At 38.5% G+C, this 16,362-nt stretch overlaps 2 protein-coding genes across 4 annotated transcripts; both read right to left on the bottom strand.

Moving 5' to 3' along the window:
* Positions 1 to 3,124: 3,124 nt before the first annotated feature.
* Positions 3,125 to 5,848, bottom strand: rabif (RAB interacting factor). Its single transcript, XM_040158971.1, has 3 exons — positions 5,389 to 5,848; positions 4,982 to 5,133; positions 3,125 to 3,668 (listed from the first exon to the last, which is right to left on the bottom strand). The coding sequence occupies exons 2-3, from the start codon at positions 5,123 to 5,125 to the stop codon at positions 3,420 to 3,422; spliced, it is 393 nt and encodes a 130-aa protein (XP_040014905.1). The 5' UTR covers positions 5,126 to 5,133; positions 5,389 to 5,848; the 3' UTR covers positions 3,125 to 3,419.
* Positions 5,849 to 6,394: 546 nt separating this feature from the next.
* Positions 6,395 to 16,183, bottom strand: adipor1a (adiponectin receptor 1a). 3 transcript variants are annotated; one of them, XM_040158950.1, is made up of 8 exons: positions 16,080 to 16,183; positions 13,568 to 13,783; positions 13,371 to 13,487; positions 11,928 to 12,099; positions 11,556 to 11,742; positions 10,388 to 10,575; positions 9,894 to 10,087; positions 6,395 to 8,688 (listed from the first exon to the last, which is right to left on the bottom strand). In XM_040158950.1, the coding sequence occupies exons 2-8, from the start codon at positions 13,712 to 13,714 to the stop codon at positions 8,560 to 8,562; spliced, it is 1,134 nt and encodes a 377-aa protein (XP_040014884.1). In that variant the 5' UTR covers positions 13,715 to 13,783; positions 16,080 to 16,183; the 3' UTR covers positions 6,395 to 8,559. The 3 variants fall into 3 exon arrangements, with proteins under 3 accessions (XP_040014884.1, XP_040014886.1, XP_040014885.1); XM_040158952.1 differs by having other exon boundaries at positions 15,918 to 16,133; XM_040158951.1 differs by having other exon boundaries at positions 16,006 to 16,133.
* Positions 16,184 to 16,362: the final 179 nt, after the last annotated feature.

Below are 16,362 nucleotides of genomic sequence, written 5' to 3'. Positions count from 1 at the left end.
AGGTGGGCACCCAGGATTAGCGTCACCGCTTCAGTATCCGACCAAATATGAAATGTGGTTACAATCTCCCCCTCTGTTCCTGGCATCATTCTGTTATGGCATTGAATAATGACCAGAAGAAGTGTTTTTTCATAACATTATAATGTTGCAGTGAAGTTGACCTTTACCTTTTGGATATAAAATGTCATCACTACATCATTTTATCCTGTTAGACATTTGCGTGAAATTTTGTCATAATTAGAGCATCAATTCTTTAGCCACAGTTACCTTGGCCTTTGACCTTTGACCATCAAAATTCAAATCAGTTCATCCTCGAGTCCAAATGGATGTTTGTGCCAAATCTGAAAAAATTCCCTTAAGGCGTTCACGAGATATATCGCATTTACAAGAATTGGACAGATGGACAGACAGGCTGTACGAAAACATGGTGCCTCCAGCTACAGCTGTCCCATGACATGGAGGCATAAACACACACACACACACACACACACACACAGACTCACACTTGATTATCTATACATTGTTGGGGTGGCCTTTTGACATGAAAAATCTTTTTATTAGGGTCCATTTGTGCCAGAAAATTTTGAAATATACACAGGGTTTCTGCAGAGTTAATGTCACAAAGAATGCAATTTAATGTCTGTTTCATGATCATATCAGCCAAAGTATGAAAGTGTAATGGAAAAGTAGCAGGGGCAACATAGCCTAGAACTATTCATTATTATAATCACATTTTTCAGGCAGCTGGGATAGGTTCCATGCCCCCTGCAGATGCCCTGTACAAGATTTTTTAGCAAATATTACTTTTTTTTTTTCTCATTTCTTTTCACACATTTACTTTATGTTATACACTGTCTTGGCATAATCTCTATCCTTTGCTGGTTGACATCTATGGTGAGCTAAAGCTGTCCATCAAATCTGGGGACATCTCTGTTTTTGTCTAATGACACTATCATATGAATATATTTTTTGTCAATACTACATTGGTAAGCATGGTGCTGGTGTGAACCCATGCAGGAGTAAAGTATTTCCTAATTTTAGCATCTACTAACTGAGCTGTTAACTGCTGCTAAGTAGAGCAGCAGTTACCACGAGTATAGCCTACCACTTCACTTGTTTCACTCTGTATGAGAGACTGATTTGAATGTCCCTGTTCTCTGTTTCATTTGAACTTCTCGTTGGTGGATTCTGGACAGCAGACTATAACGAACACACGACAGATGTCTTTCACAGTTGGAAGAAAAATCAACTGCCCATATTTAAAGATGCTCAATATAACTCTAACAAAAACCTCTGGATAACCATATATGCTTTCTGTCCATTTGTGGAGTGAAAGGTGTCTGGTCTTTACTATTGTGTACACGTATAGTCATTTGTTGCATCATTTTCTTTTTTTAATCAATATGTACATAATTCTGTATATTCTTTGCAGCACACATGACTGTCTCTTAAACTACCTCAATAATGCTTAATTCTCCTAATCACCTGCAATTAGATCTCACAAACTTAGCATATACACTCTTGATCTGTTCATATAAAATGATGAACACTTGTACAATTGCTGCAATTCCACATTTTCTAGTGCCACTTTTCATAGTACTCTGAACATAATACTCCACATCCATGATTGTTTTTATTATTGAAAACACACAAAGGGAAGCACACAGCTCCACCACCATCACGCACGGTGTACTCGGCTGACTAACACCACTGTTGCTGATTTGGTGGGGGTTGAAGGCAGGGCCTTTGACAGACAGGTGCACAGCACACACAAAATAACAATGGACCACATCATATAGCAAATTCACCATAGTATATGGATGGAGGTTGTAAAGGGTTAGTTCACCCAAATAACAAACAGTGAGGTCTGTGGATTAGCCAGAGTAATCAGGACATTGTCTGCGGATTGGCATGTGGCCTTTTGTTTTTGTAAATGTAATTTTACAGCTTTATGAGTTCCAAAAAAATGTTTTGTATTATCTGCAGCCTAAAACTATCTGCATGGCTAGAAACCACCAGAAGTGAGTTGTTTTTTTTTTCCTGTTGTTTTTGTTTTGATAGTCTGGGTGACCAACCCCTTTAACCTGTTTGTGTTGTTGATGTTTGGTTGTTGGCTTTTGATTAAAAACCATCTGCATTTTTATTACTGTGGTCTATTCACACTACTGTCCCTGACACCTTTCAAGGTTTATGGGTTAACTTTCAGCAAGTACAGTTATCCAGCTAACATCTTGTCTAGATTACCTAGTAGGCATGTATTGCACACAGCCAAGGATTTAAGCCCACCAAGAGACCCAACAGCCCTCAGTGCACTGACATTCATTTTCCTGCACATCTGAATAGCTGACTATTCTCGGCTGTTGTACGCTGAGCAATTTGTGACAGGATTTGCACTTGCCTCGTTGGGTATTTGAGAGTTGCGAGACCATGCATATGCTTTAATAACAATTGTATAACTGAAAATGTTTAACAAACTAGTTTAGTTACAGGGTCAATACCTCTTGTTGCCCTTTCCACATGTCAGGCAATGATGCTCATTGTAAGTTACAACATGGAATCCACTCCCTGTATCTTGACGGCAAACATTAACAAAAACATGGCACTTTTCGAGAGTGAGCAACTTTTTAGGGCTTCAAAAAATGATTATTTCCCAAATTGAATAATCTAAAATAAAATATTTTAAAGTAATCAATGAATGAAAAGAAACTGAAATCACAAGTTTCCAGGACGTGTCATCAATGAGTTATCTTCAGAGTGGTGGTTTTGTTAGAAATACAGTCCAAAATCCAAAGGTATTCAATTTTGAAAATGAAATTTAATGAAATTTAAAAAAAAGCAAAAAACGATCATTAGTTGAGAAGCTGGAAGTAATGAAAGTGTTTGATTGATAATTGACTTAAAGGAAGAATCAGTTATCAAAAATTTTGACCAATTTATTGCTGATCTAAATGTTTCAGCACTCAACTATTTCCAGCATTATTGAGCACTAACTCTTGGAGATGGATTCCACACATAACATAGACATGTCTATCTCATCAGTCTGACTGGGACTGACTTTTTAATGGGTTAGAAGACACTGAGATGAAGAAACTAACATTGTATTACTCAGTAAACAACTGCATGATGACATTCAACAGCTTCCCAAAAAACAATTTTATTAGAACAAAATGGTCATGGTCAGGTGAATGGTAGAGACATAGAACTGTTATCACGAATAATTCTTTATACACAACCAGATCTGTATGTACAGATCAAGTGTGTGTGTGTGTGTGTGTGTGTGTGTGTGTGTGTGTGTGTATGTGTATGTGTGATAGATTAGGTTGGCTGGGAGTCAACTCTGGGAGTAAATCCATTAAAAGATGCATAGCCTGCCAACACATTTTTTTAAAGTTCTCGTGCGATCCCAAATGCATCTAAACCTATGCATGATTCACCCTTTCCACAGCGACATAGAAACTTTTCTTGTCATCCAAACAGTGCCAGCCGATTGGTCCAATCTCACAATCTGCGCAGATGAGATACTTGATTCTTCCCACGTCGTTAGTGAAGCCCACATTCTCAAAAGTGTACATGTCGTCCACTAACCAGTGGGTAGTCAGAGTGTCCCCATCCACTGAGCCCTCTGTGGGGCTGAGGCCGCTCTTTTTCCGCATGGCCGGTAGGAAGAGCTGGTGGGAGAAAGCACAGCCTCTGATAAAATAAAAACACTTGACAGAACTCAAAATCAGTAGTGCAATGGGTTGGTTTTTTTTTGACCCAATGTAAACATGAAAAGTTTGATGTGCTTTTAAGTCTGATTCGGATGTCTTTCTTTGCATATGGTCAGAACTAACTGAAATAAAGTCACCAAAATTAAAAAAAAAAATCAGACCACATTGCTGTTTTTCTCAGAAACCTCCACTGGCTACCTGTTGCTTTCAGAATGCAGTTTAAGATCTTCCTCCTGGTATACAGAGCTCTAAATGACCTTGCTCCGTAGCATATATCAGCCTTGCTTTCAGTTTATGAACCCAGCAGATGTCTCAGGGCACAAGGCACCAGTCTGCTTCATGTTCCTACAAAGTCCGGTGAGATTGCATGTAGCATTTATACGCCTAAACAACTGAACAGTCTGCCTGCTGATTTTGGACTAACACTGACAATGTGACCATTTAAAAGCAGCCTAAAGACCTTTTTTGTTTGGTCTAGCATTCTGCTAAATTGACTGACTGTCTACCAAGGCATTGTTGCTCTTGTATGTGTATGTATATGTATATATGTCTTTGTATTCGTGTGTGGGTATCTATAGGAGTGTATGTACCTGTTTTGCAATCCTGCTTATTGTTTTATTCAGTGGTAGAGAAAGTTTTCAGATCCTTACGTAAAAGTAACAATACTACAATGTCAAAATTCTCAATTACAAGTAACACGAATGCAATTAAAAAGTTTCTGCATGTAAGTCAAAGAACAGGAGTATTAAGAGTAGAATGTACTTAAAAGAATCAAAAGCAAAAGGACTTGCATGCATATAAACTATTAAATATTATCATACTAAATTATTTGTGCTGATGCCTTAATGTGCAGCTAGTATTTAGTTTGTTGGTCGAGGTGAAGCTATTAACTACTTTATATACTGCCGGGTAGGCTCATTTATAAAAGTGATCATATCATAGAAATGTATCATATGTTTTGAATGTAGCATCTTTGTTTTTCAATGAATTAGTAACTCCAGCTGTCAAGTACATGCAGTGGAGTAAAAATGACAATGTCTGTCTCTGAATTTCGGTGGAGTAGAAGTACCTGAGTAAATGCACTTAGTTGCACTGGTTTTGTTATCCTGTCAAGCACCTTGGACTCCTTTTGGATGAAATGGTGCGACACAAAAGCAAATTAGACACATTGAATACCCCAAGGGCAGCATTATCCGGACCTGAAGGCGGCTATCTATGTGTCGGCCCAGTGATATGAGCTCAGTGCCTTAGGCTCATGTATCACATCCTACCTCTTTCTCTGCAAACACAGCCATTCCCGGGCATAGCACCTTGGACCCGCAGCGCTGACACAGCACAGACTTGCTGTTCTTTCCGTCCACAGAAACCAGGTCGGACCGGTCCGTGCTTTCTTTGAACTGTTGACTGCTGTCCATCACGAACCCTGGCAAACAGCAAATGTACTTTGGTGTTCATGCACAGAAGGGTTGGGACAGGGAGTCTTTAATTTTGAGTTTTAGTTAAGTTTAATTTTAATAGCTATTAGCCTGAGACGGTTGCTCCAAATGCAAGCCCCGCCCCTTGATTTTATGCTAACATCAATGCTAACACTGAATTCTACTATTATACAACAAATAACTACATTAGACGTACATGAAAAATTAGTTGCACACATTTGAAAAAGTCTAATAAGACGTACCTAAAGGTTGAAGTAAAAACAAGCGGTCAATACGACAATAAAATCGATAAACAGACAGGTTAGCTGAAGCTAAACTAGCATACTAGCTGGTCTTGAAGTGTACCAGCCACTAAATGCTCTCGTTCAGAAACACATGGCTGTAAACTGGTTCCTGATAAAACAAGTTCTGTAGGCAATATTAGGTGGCCTTTCTTCATCAATATTTCTGCTCATTCATCAGTCAGTCAGAATGTAACGACATTTAGAAAAGAATTGTAATGCAACAACAAATTTGAAAACTCCAAAGTTGTCACATTACAGTTTTTCAGTGTGGCCTGTGAAGATAAATCTTGGTTAACCATTGGTGGCAAAACACTTACAAAAGTAGAAATATTAGAACAGTACTTGAGTAAAAGTAAGTAGTTACTTACTACTACTGGGGTTAATTATCCAGTTCATGATACAATAGGATAGCATTTGACATAGATAGACAGTGTAACCACAAATGCTTTTTTTTTTAAGTTACAAAGGGTTTTTGTGGCATTAATTTGGTGTAAGACAAGTTGCAAAGTCAGACGTCACAATATTAGACAAAGCATTGATTAGACTGGGCAAAGAGATTTCCATCAGTATAGTTAGGGAGATGAGTTCACAGGTTTCTGTGTTAGTGGAGAAAAATGAGTATCTTTGGGTCTTTTTGCAATGCATGATCCAGACAGAAGAGACAAGAGGAAATCATTAGAAAAACTGGGATTGTGATGTTGTAGGACATCACATTGATGACGTTCAGCAAGCCTAGGTCATGAGTCTGTTTCACTTGATATTTTGCAGAATTCATCATCATATAAAGCCCCAATATTCAGAGGATTTAGGAATTAGGATTTAGAAAAAAAAAAAAAAAAAAAAAATCAGCACAACTGTCTATCACAGATGCACATCTGTATTGAAATGGAGATTGAATACAAATGTATAAAATGAAAAATGCTAGATGATTGCGAAGCCTTCAAGGAGACATGTTAACACTGACAGCTTGTACGATTTATACTCCTGATGGTCTGGCATTTCGTTACATTTATGTAGTATTTTGTAGTTGTCATCATCAACCATGAACACATGCCTCACATCTTTTCTGCCACTGTTCCTGCTCTCAGTAGCACTGATCTCCAACCAGCAGCTAATTCTAGCAGATGACTGGGAAATGAGGAGCTATTGTTTAGCCAAGGTTTATGTGCTCAAAACATAATAACTGCTGATCCCTAGAGTTAAGTAAAACTGTTTTAAAGATAGGACACTGATGGTATTTTGTAGTTATGGACAAGTGACAGAGCGGTAGATGTTGAATCCTGTTGTCTGCACTGTTGCTTGCTGCAGATGTGACATTTTCAAATGTCAAGGTCTTACATTTCTAAGAAATCAGCTCACTCTGCAGAGTGTACATCACTCTCACCAGCTGCTTGTATTGCCCGAACCTTCGAATATGCGTTGGAGACAACTGGACACATGTTTTTACATGTGGAAAAAAATTTATTACAATAATTTTCCAAGATTACCATTAATAAATATTTATGTTTACATTTCAGTGAAATGTATGATTTATCACTTTCTACACAGGACATTACACAAAGTCAAGAATACACATTGTTTTAGTCTTTGTAATAAAGCTTGAATAAGTTGATCTAGAAAAAGGAGTCTTAAACAGCAGTTGATACAACCTATCAATGGAGTTGTAAGTTCAATAATGATTCGATTGTATATATATATGGCAAGGAAAACAAGAAAAGTCATCATCTGGAAATTCTTGAAGCTCCCTTGAATGTTAAGATAGGCCGTTTCATTTAAAAACATTTCCATTGGCCTTAAGGCACAGGAATACTAAAAGTTTATATCAATCATACGTAACACATTTTAAATCCCATATGGTGATTTAAAGTTTCGAATTTTATAGTATACACTAAGGTGCATTTGATATTCACACCTCTCATTGCATCTGGAATCTAGCACAAAAGAAAGATCTCTAGCTGACAAAAACAGAATCTGACCGATCCAGATCTGTACATTGTGCGTAGCCCAGGAACTATTACACTAGAAATCTATTAAGGGTGTGTCATCTGACTGAAAAATGATGGCAGGTGAGTTCTGCCCACTTCAGCATTTTAAGCATCTTAGTCTAACCTGAAGTGAGCTAATATATTTTTCCACAGAAGCTACAAACTTTTACAGCTTTTCCGTGCCATTAGACAATTTGAAAATCATTTGTTTGGGACTTTTGTCAAGTAAACTAATGCATCAAATGCGAAGGAGATTGAGAAATATCCAACACACTGATTCCTTTTCGTCAAAAATCTGATTACCATTATCCCTAGTGTTACTCAGACACATCTGTAGATCATATTTATGAGATTTAAGCTGTATGTTCCTTTCATAATAATGCATTTTATTTTGTTTCAGTGGGATTTTAGAGCACTGGCTGGGCTTTCAGAGTACAGTTCATGTTTTATTGCAGGGTGGGCATGGGTGGCTTCGTCGTGGTCCTACAGGTTTTAATGGAAAGCTGCACAATCAGTGTCAGCACAATTTTAAAAAAAAACAAATGGTGACATCCATACACACTATATGTATATACTTTCATCCTCATCAAACAAATTTGTGCGCAGGCCCTCAAGCACATAAATGGTCCTGGACTGCTCTACAAGATACTCCTGGCTGATAGTACATTCGCCCTCTAGCCTGCATGGGAACTGGTAGGGAAGAAAAGGAATGGTTTACAGTATGTGCTCTCTGCTACAGCACAAATAATACTCTCCATACCTTTTGTGCAATGGTAACAGACTATGGAAAAGTTGCACAACTAGTGAGCTTCTAAGAAGTGACCATCAGTTACAGGAATATATGATTTTGTTTCAATTCCCATTTTGACCTTGAAAACGCAGACTTTAGGCTTTATAATTATTCAGGAAGTAGTGCCTGTTGAAGATTCCCTCCGTAGTTCATTTGCTAGCTGATGCTACTTTTACAAAGCAGAAAGACCACCAAAACCCAAACAGGATGTTAGCAAATCAGAAGTACAGACAGAGCAATAAGTGACTATATTGAATTCCAGCAGCATTTTAAGTGTGTGTCTGTGTGTTTGTGTGCATGTGTGTTGTTTGTGGGGCTTTAAAGAAGAGTACGAGTAAGTCACAATCAGGGCTCTCAGAGTAGAGAGTCATCTGTGCATCCCCCCTCGAGGCCGTAGCGAAACTCCTGTAGGTTGGAAACGCCGTAGAAATGGATGAACGCTGCTGCCACGACCAGAACATGAAAAATCTGATGAGAATGAAACTAAAGAGAGGGAAAGAAATATATGTGCATTAGTGATATTCATTACCATGCACCTGCTGGATCAAAAAAAAAAAAAAAAAAAAGGAACTAACCTTAACCAATATCCAAATTTACTTCCTCATTCATTGATTCTCCATTTAATACATGATTTACAAAGTCGTGTGTAAATGTCTGTTATAGCAGAAGTGAGAGTGACGCATTACATTGTGCGAGTTTTGGCAAAAAGTGGTGTACATTTTGAGAGTACATTTTCTTTCCTTTTTAATTATCGTCATTATTTTAATGTATTTGGCCTCTTTACCTTTATTGGAGAGGAGGGCTATGACATGCAATTATGGTTCCCTGGCAGGAATCGAAAAGTAGACGTTGCAGTTATGTGGTGGGCTCCTCAACCATTTGGAAACCCTCAGGACACCCCTGGACACTACATTTTTGACTCAAGTGTTTATATTCGTGTTTCATTTCTTATGTTTCTTGCTTCTATTCCTGGCGAGAAAAACCTTTAACCCAATCGCTGCATGTCAAAGTACAGTATGATACTGAAACACTTTGGGTTTTGTGTGCAACCCCCAAAGGTTCCCTCTTACATAGTCAGCAACTCTCTCTGGTTTCTGCACTGACTTATTATTCACAATACGTCTAACTTGGTTTGTTTAAGTAATTATATACATTTTAGTCTAGAGAAATCATCTGTTTCCAAAGGGACCTCCGCTGATTTTTTACCTGTCAAAGTCACAGGGACTAACACTCACCCTGTGGTAACAGTTGTGTAATTCTGTGGCTCTACATTGTCAGATCTGTTCTCAAGTGAAATAACTTGATTTGTATTATGGGATATGCAGGATCCAGTGTTTTGGAAGTTGACTTATACAAGGGACTAATGGTACAGGTGACCATTCTTTTTTTTAAAAATATGTCTCTTCAAGTCTTCCAACTGTAAGGACGTGCAATACTAAATTGCTGGGGTATACCTTTAAGTTAAGCAGACAACAGATTCATAACACTTGAGCTAATAAGTTGAGCTGCCAAATCATTTTTGATTTTTTTTCTACCTAATGACGCACATCTCACATTTACGCTGGAGCTCTCTAAATCAAATTCTTAATTTTGGAGAACAAAATATCTCACAGTATATCCTTTACTATGTGTGTAACCAACCACCTGAATCTATAAAATTCTGTTATGTAAACACATTATATACTTACCCAGATGTCACACTTGCCAGGGAAATAGCGTTCAGGGATCCTAGCTGCATACAGACCAGCACCAGTGATATACATGGCACCCATCAGGTAGAACCAACCCATCTGGCCGACTGTAGTAGCCTTAACAAAACCCTCCTCAATGGTGAAGTGCATCGTGGGGACAATGCCGCTTAGTCCCAGACCCATGAACACACCTAAGAGAAGCATAGACCTGAGTTACTTGGTGTCATTTTGAAAAACAAAGAGAATTATCATAAAATCATTTAAGACATGCAAACAAAGACTAAAAGTGATTCAAAACCACAACATGTTATCGGTGTTTCCTTTGCATGTTTGCTCTGTGAGAAAATTGTCACCACTGCTCAGAAAAGCAAAAGCGTCGATTGATGTGTGATAAAACTACAATTATAAACTGAAGCTAACAGCTGCAGAAAATTAAAGAGGAAAAAAAAAAAATGTCTAAAAAGTGCTTATTGTTTTTAACTGGTGAGCACCTGCTCTTGTAGGTCTGTGACGAGGTGTAGAGAAGCGGTCCCACTGGGCCACTATGATGGCGGCAATGCCGAGGACACATACAATGGTGAGGTAGATAAGTCGAGGTTGAGGGGAACAGTAGAATGAGTAGTACAGCCAGGGCACGAAGGAGCCCATGATCAGGAGGGCAATGCCCGAGTAGTCAAGTCTGAGGAAAGAGATGGGAAAACAAAAAAGACAAGAGCTGCTGGGTGTTTGGCCGGACGATCTGCTGGATGCAAAAAAGCAAAAGTTTTCTGATGTTTCAAATCATGTACATTTCTAAGTCTATCTCAATGTCATACATACTGTTCATGTAGGACATACCGTACAATGACACAGTAACATACAGTTATTATACGTCTATACGTATTTTTTATGTTGTAGTTTGTTCAATGATAAATGATAACTCAGCCTAAATCAACTATAAAATTCTTTGTAAACGCTCTTATCTCACAGCTTTAGCATCAGATTAATATAGAGCACTTCACATTGCCTCACATTCACCCATACTTGAGCAAGAATTGTTGAGCTGCAAAAAAAAGTGCTGGCAGGGTTTTTGACACACAGACAGAAAAGACCAGGGGTCAAATCACCAACCCTGTGACAAATGGACAACTCTGTTCCCCCATCCAAATTTTTCTTTTTTTATGTACACACTTTTGTGTCTTTTGATGACTGCACATACAACATGTTGGATCCAAAAACATTTTTTAAAGAAATTTAAAAAAACAGACTCTGAACTTGAGGAAAATGTCATATCACCTGATGAAAACGTTCATACTGTATGGGTGAGAAACTGTAACAGATAGCTGCTGAGAGGGTAGGGACGGAAAGCGCCTCATTTAGCAATAACGACAACGTTCATACTTGAAAGAAATTAAATTCTCTGAGACAGACCTCTGTAGCATCATTTTAGTTTTGGCTGAACTATGAACCCTTTTGCCCCGATTGATGATTGCAGGTTTATCCCTCGTTAATTGCACTGAACTCTAGGTGAAAGCTGGAGCCGCATGTCCGGTATGACAACACTTGACTGACTGAAATTATAAACCCACCTACTACAAGGCCCGTGAATCTAAAATAGAAAAAGACTTTGACAGTTACAAAAATATTCCTTTGGGACAGTTTGACAGCATGAGGCCTTACTTGGAGAAGGTGCGAGACACTTTCTCAGAGTGGCAGTAGACAGTATGAAAAAGCCAGGAGAAGCTGAGGCAGAGCACAGCTCCCAGGAAGAACATCCCAAACACCACTTTCTCTTGCAGCGGGGCCATAAAATACATGTTGGGCCGCAGCATGGTTAACGTGCCCAGACAAAGGAATAAGATCAGCCCTGAGAGAGAAAACAGACCAGTTTTACTAACGGCTGACACGGGAAGAGACCACAATCATCCAGAGTTTTCCAGATAAAAATGTGCTATCAAACCAACATATCTGGTTGTAAACCAAATCAAAATATGCTGTTAAAACTCTATGCTCAGCAACTCAGGAATGTTACGTATGGCTTTTTATTCTCACCTAACAAGTGAGTCCAGATGTTTCCTGTCTCAGTGTGAATTCTGAAGATGCTTCCAAAACAGGCTCTGAAGGAGGGCATAGGGGGTCGATGTCCATGCAGGAGGTAATCGTTGTCCTTTAGCCACTCTGGCAGGACATGAAAAGGGATGACCCTCCAGCGCCCCTCCCAAACCTGACAAGTAAAAACAGCTTTTACTCACAGATGCCCAAATTCACAATTACTGTATATCTAAAAAGGTTAACCACTGAGAATTGTTATAGATATTAAGTAAAAAGGACGGATTTTAGTTTGTGTTATGGGCAGTTGTAAAGGTTATTTTCCATGTTTGTGTCTCAGTGTGCAGTGCCCCGAGAAGACCAAAAACGTACACTTGCCAGTCAAAGGTTTATACTTTTACAGTATTTTAGTGTTTAAAGTAGAATCTCAGCCAGTCATAATGTAGATGTAAGTACCATAAGGTTTGAAAATATAAGTAATGGGTGTTAGTGAATTGAGAAATGTTTGCGATTTTTGAGAAAATTTTGCTCTTGATCACTCTAAATAGTCACCTGCAGCAGATAAAATAATGATTATTTCTCTTATAATTGATCTTGGCATCGCCTTTGTCTCAACCATACAGTGCCAGGCCAGACCTTTTTTAAAATTAGGACTTTTTTTTTTCCAATTTCCAGATGTAAACCAGATCTAAGTTTCCTTTTAGATATTTTTCTGTTGGGCATCTTTCATTTTTCAGATTTGTATCAACTTGTTACAGTTATCAGTTAACACTTTTGGCCAGCAATTCATAAGCTTACATTTGTCTCCCATGGTGACTGGTGAGCATCTTATATAACACATAAATCCTGTGTCTGATGTGGAATATAAAAACATGCTTAACTCTCATATGACTCACTAAAAGTACACAGCAGTCAGAGGTTAATCCCCGGTCACTGCTGTTCATCCAGATCTGCAACTGTATGTCCATTAACCTCCGAATTGTAAACCTGTACACCTGCGAGCTGAGCAGAGTGTTGATTTTCGGCTCGTGTAACGTGGCTGCTGCAATATTTATGCCCGTTCAATTAAAGAATGCGGACCAAGTTGTGTAATCTGATAGGATCTCTTTTCTTTTCCTCATCTGTCAATGTCTACTATAGGTTACTTATAATGTTTCCATAATAAAAAGCCAAGTAATTACAGAAACTTATATTCACTTTTTCATACTAAAGCTAAGCAGTGTTGAATTATTTTAAAACCCAGGTTGGGAGCAGGGAAGCCATATTGGATAACATGTGCTGACCTGTTCAGACCAATCTCATACATGGGTTAATCCCAGGTCATTGAGTCAGTGTTAAAGTATAAACCTTTAACTATTGTGGCCAAGTAAAACCTGGATACGTGCTGTAATCCAAACTGGTACCTCTACAAGTTCAACGTTCATTCAATTGAAAAGACATTGGTACCTTGTGTACAAACTCCTCCATCTTCTCCATGGCGTGGTGGGCCTGAAGAGGTAAGGTCAGGACCTCTCCCACCTCATCATCCTCCTCCTCCTCGTCATCAGCAAGCATCGCAGCTCCCTTCAAAGAGACCACAAGAGAATACTGAAGCTACTGAGCAGAAACACCTTTTTTCTGGGCATTTTCTGAAACAGTCCTACCTCTGAATGGATGCCTTTAGATGCTGCCTGTCGCCCCCCTCCCTCCACCAGCAGTGGCCCCAGCTCCATCAGCTCAACATCTGGGACATGGCAGTCCTCAGAGATCCGGCAGTCTGCATCACTTGCAGACCCGTTTCGGCCTGACATAGGGAGACTGCCTGATGACCCACTCAAAATCTCTGTATTCTGCTTCAGATGGTATACTTCAATTTCCTCCTGAGAGACCAGAACCAGAACCACAATCAACTTTATTGGTCATGTAAGTTGACACATTCGTGGAACCTGTCACCAGCACTCAGTTTGTCTCAATATACTCTGCACTGCAGAAAACAAATTTACAGGTAGTTACGAAAATAGACATTGAGCTAAACACTAACAATAAACTAAACGAACATAAGAAAACATAACTGCTATTATATACAAGCAAGAAGGTGGAAAACAAACAGTATCTATATGCCAGTTAGACTGTTACTATGTTTTGGACAAAGTTGTGTGCAAGAGTGCAAAGCAATGCTAAATAAATTAAACAAAAAAACAAAAAAAACAGGAATAAATATTGCATAAATAATAATTATATATACATGATATATTGGTGGCCAATATATTACTGGCAGGTAAATGAGAAAATTCAATTATTGTTATTGTTCTAATAATGGAATTTCAGATAATACTTATATCAGGTAATGCAGAGAATTTAAACAATAGCTGAGAATCAGGGATGTGACCTGAAACCCAGGCCTGAGAGGGGACCCGTTGTGAATAGGTAAAAACCCAGAGTATTTTCAGGTCAGTTGTTCTAAAGTAGAACTCTCTCTAAATTTCTCTAAATTTTGCTTTTTGTTAGAGGGAAAATAAACAGGTCAATCTAGAAATTTCCCTTTATTGTTATCTTGCAAATTGCCAGAGTAATATTATTGGTTATCGCAATGGTACTGGCCACAACAAACGGGCAATAATCAGTTATCCTTAGAGGCATTAAAATTCCATAATTGTGCATCATTGATAATAAGTTGCTTGAAATGTAGAGGTGATTTTATGTGTATATATTGATGGATGTACAGTACATTGTCTGCATAGCTATACATACAGTATACCCATCAAAGGATATTATCTACATGCTATACAATGTGTATATTACACTGTAATATTTAGTACAGTAAGGTGACTGAGTATTGCAGATCAATAATTAGCATTATAAAGTGATTACTACTTTAACAGATTTACTATCAAATTATTACTTAACCTTTATCGGTACCACTTACTGAGCAGGAGCCCCTTTAACAAGGCCTTATAAGCTGTAATTAATGACTTAATTCATGGTTAAGAAATCATTTACCAATGCCTTAAAGAGTAGTTATAAGCCATTAATAACAACGACTTTGGGGGTCCTCCAGCATGACTCTTTACTAGCACTTAAATTCATTGGGGAGTCATTAGCAAAGGGTACCATATTTCTCACTGTCTAATAAGCACTCACAAATGTTAGTAAGCCATTAATAAAGGGTAATGGCTTCGTAATTTGTAATAAGCCATCAGCAAAAATTAGTCGGTCATTGATAAATGTTAAGCTATCATTAATGAGGGGCTATACAATAGCCATCGAGTCTGTACTTATTAATGTGAATAAGATGTTTATAAATAGGTTTTGGTCCAGTCGTCCTGCAGCCCTTTTCCCAAAGGTGAGTGGTCAAACAGACCACTGGAGAGGTCTCCCAAATGAATTAAAGAGCTAAAAATACTAAAGTGTCATGCTGGAGAAGGATTTTCCACCACCTGGCAACCCAAAAGTTGTTTCTATTATAACTGATCTGGAAAGCATTAGTAAATGATTAGCAAAACCAGCAATGGAGCCATTAATTACAGCTTATAAAACCTTCATGGCGTGACATCCATTTATCCAACTCCTGATTTAAAATGGCTGGTGAATGTATCTAGGTCTCATTAGAGATCACACTCACTACAAAGGGACAAAGAAGCGGCTTAACTTATTTTGGTCTATGTCACCGGCCAAAATTATCGGTCGGCAATTACAATCGGACAATACTCACTGGAACGAGACAAGACAGGGACATATGATCCAGACCTGAGGCTGACAACGCAAACACAACCTTTTACCAAGTTACCGTTTCGCTAAACCTGCCAGACGGATGTTGATTAGCAGCGTCAGATGGAACATGGAGTACAAAATGTAAACAACCGCAAGATACTGACGATTTAACGTGAATTCAGCATCTCTGATACGGCGTGGCACACTTCATGGATAGGGGCCGGATTAGCATTTACCTAGCACCGACTCATTTATAAGTCAGCTGGCCACGTTATCGCTCATATATCAGCTTGCTAACGTTACCTCTTTGCTAGCGCTGAGCAGCCGAGCAGGCGACGCTGTTCGGTGAAATGACCTGAATTAACACAAAAGTCTGTCCGACGATACCAACCTATAACACGTTAGCTAGACAGCCTCCTGTACTGACATCTGCCGTGATCATTTCATTTAAAGAACGCGAGTTACCTGACAAGGTAGCCCTCCAACCAGGAAGGTGAATTATTTATCTATATGCGAAACACAATCCTTTCCGGAAGTTGAGATCTCCTCCGTAAGTAAAGATAATCCCTGTACTTTTCAAAATAAAAGAATTAATTCACGTGTTCAAAACCAAACATCTTTACACTGTATACTAAAAAAAAAAAAGCCTTAATTTGTTAACATTTATTTAATGTATTTCAAATAGGATTTACAACATGCCAAAACGGATTACTATTAAATTTTTAAAATGTAAATGTATATCTTAATC

This window comes from Xiphias gladius, chromosome 21 (assembly GCF_016859285.1).
Source record: "Xiphias gladius isolate SHS-SW01 ecotype Sanya breed wild chromosome 21, ASM1685928v1, whole genome shotgun sequence".
Lineage (NCBI taxonomy): Eukaryota > Metazoa > Chordata > Actinopteri > Istiophoriformes > Xiphiidae > Xiphias > Xiphias gladius.
This window is presented reverse-complemented; position numbering and strand designations above follow the sequence as displayed.

Coding starts and splice junctions, on each gene's coding strand:
- rabif (XM_040158971.1), bottom strand. CDS start 5,125: ATGGACAGCAGTCAACAGTTCAAAGAAAGCACGGACCGGTCCGACCTG. Junction 3,669..4,981: donor CTGTGTTTGCAGAGAAAGAG/GTAGGATGTGAT, acceptor TTCTCCCACCAG/CTCTTCCTACCGGCCATGCG.
- adipor1a (XM_040158950.1), bottom strand. CDS start 13,714: ATGTCAGGCCGAAACGGGTCTGCAAGTGATGCAGACTGCCGGATCTCT. Junction 10,088..10,387: donor TCACAGACCTACAAGAGCAG/GTGCTCACCAGT, acceptor TGCTTCTCTTAG/GTGTGTTCATGGGTCTGGGA. Junction 8,689..9,893: donor CTGGCAAGTGTGACATCTGG/GTAAGTATATAA, acceptor CCCTCTCTTTAG/TTTCATTCTCATCAGATTTT.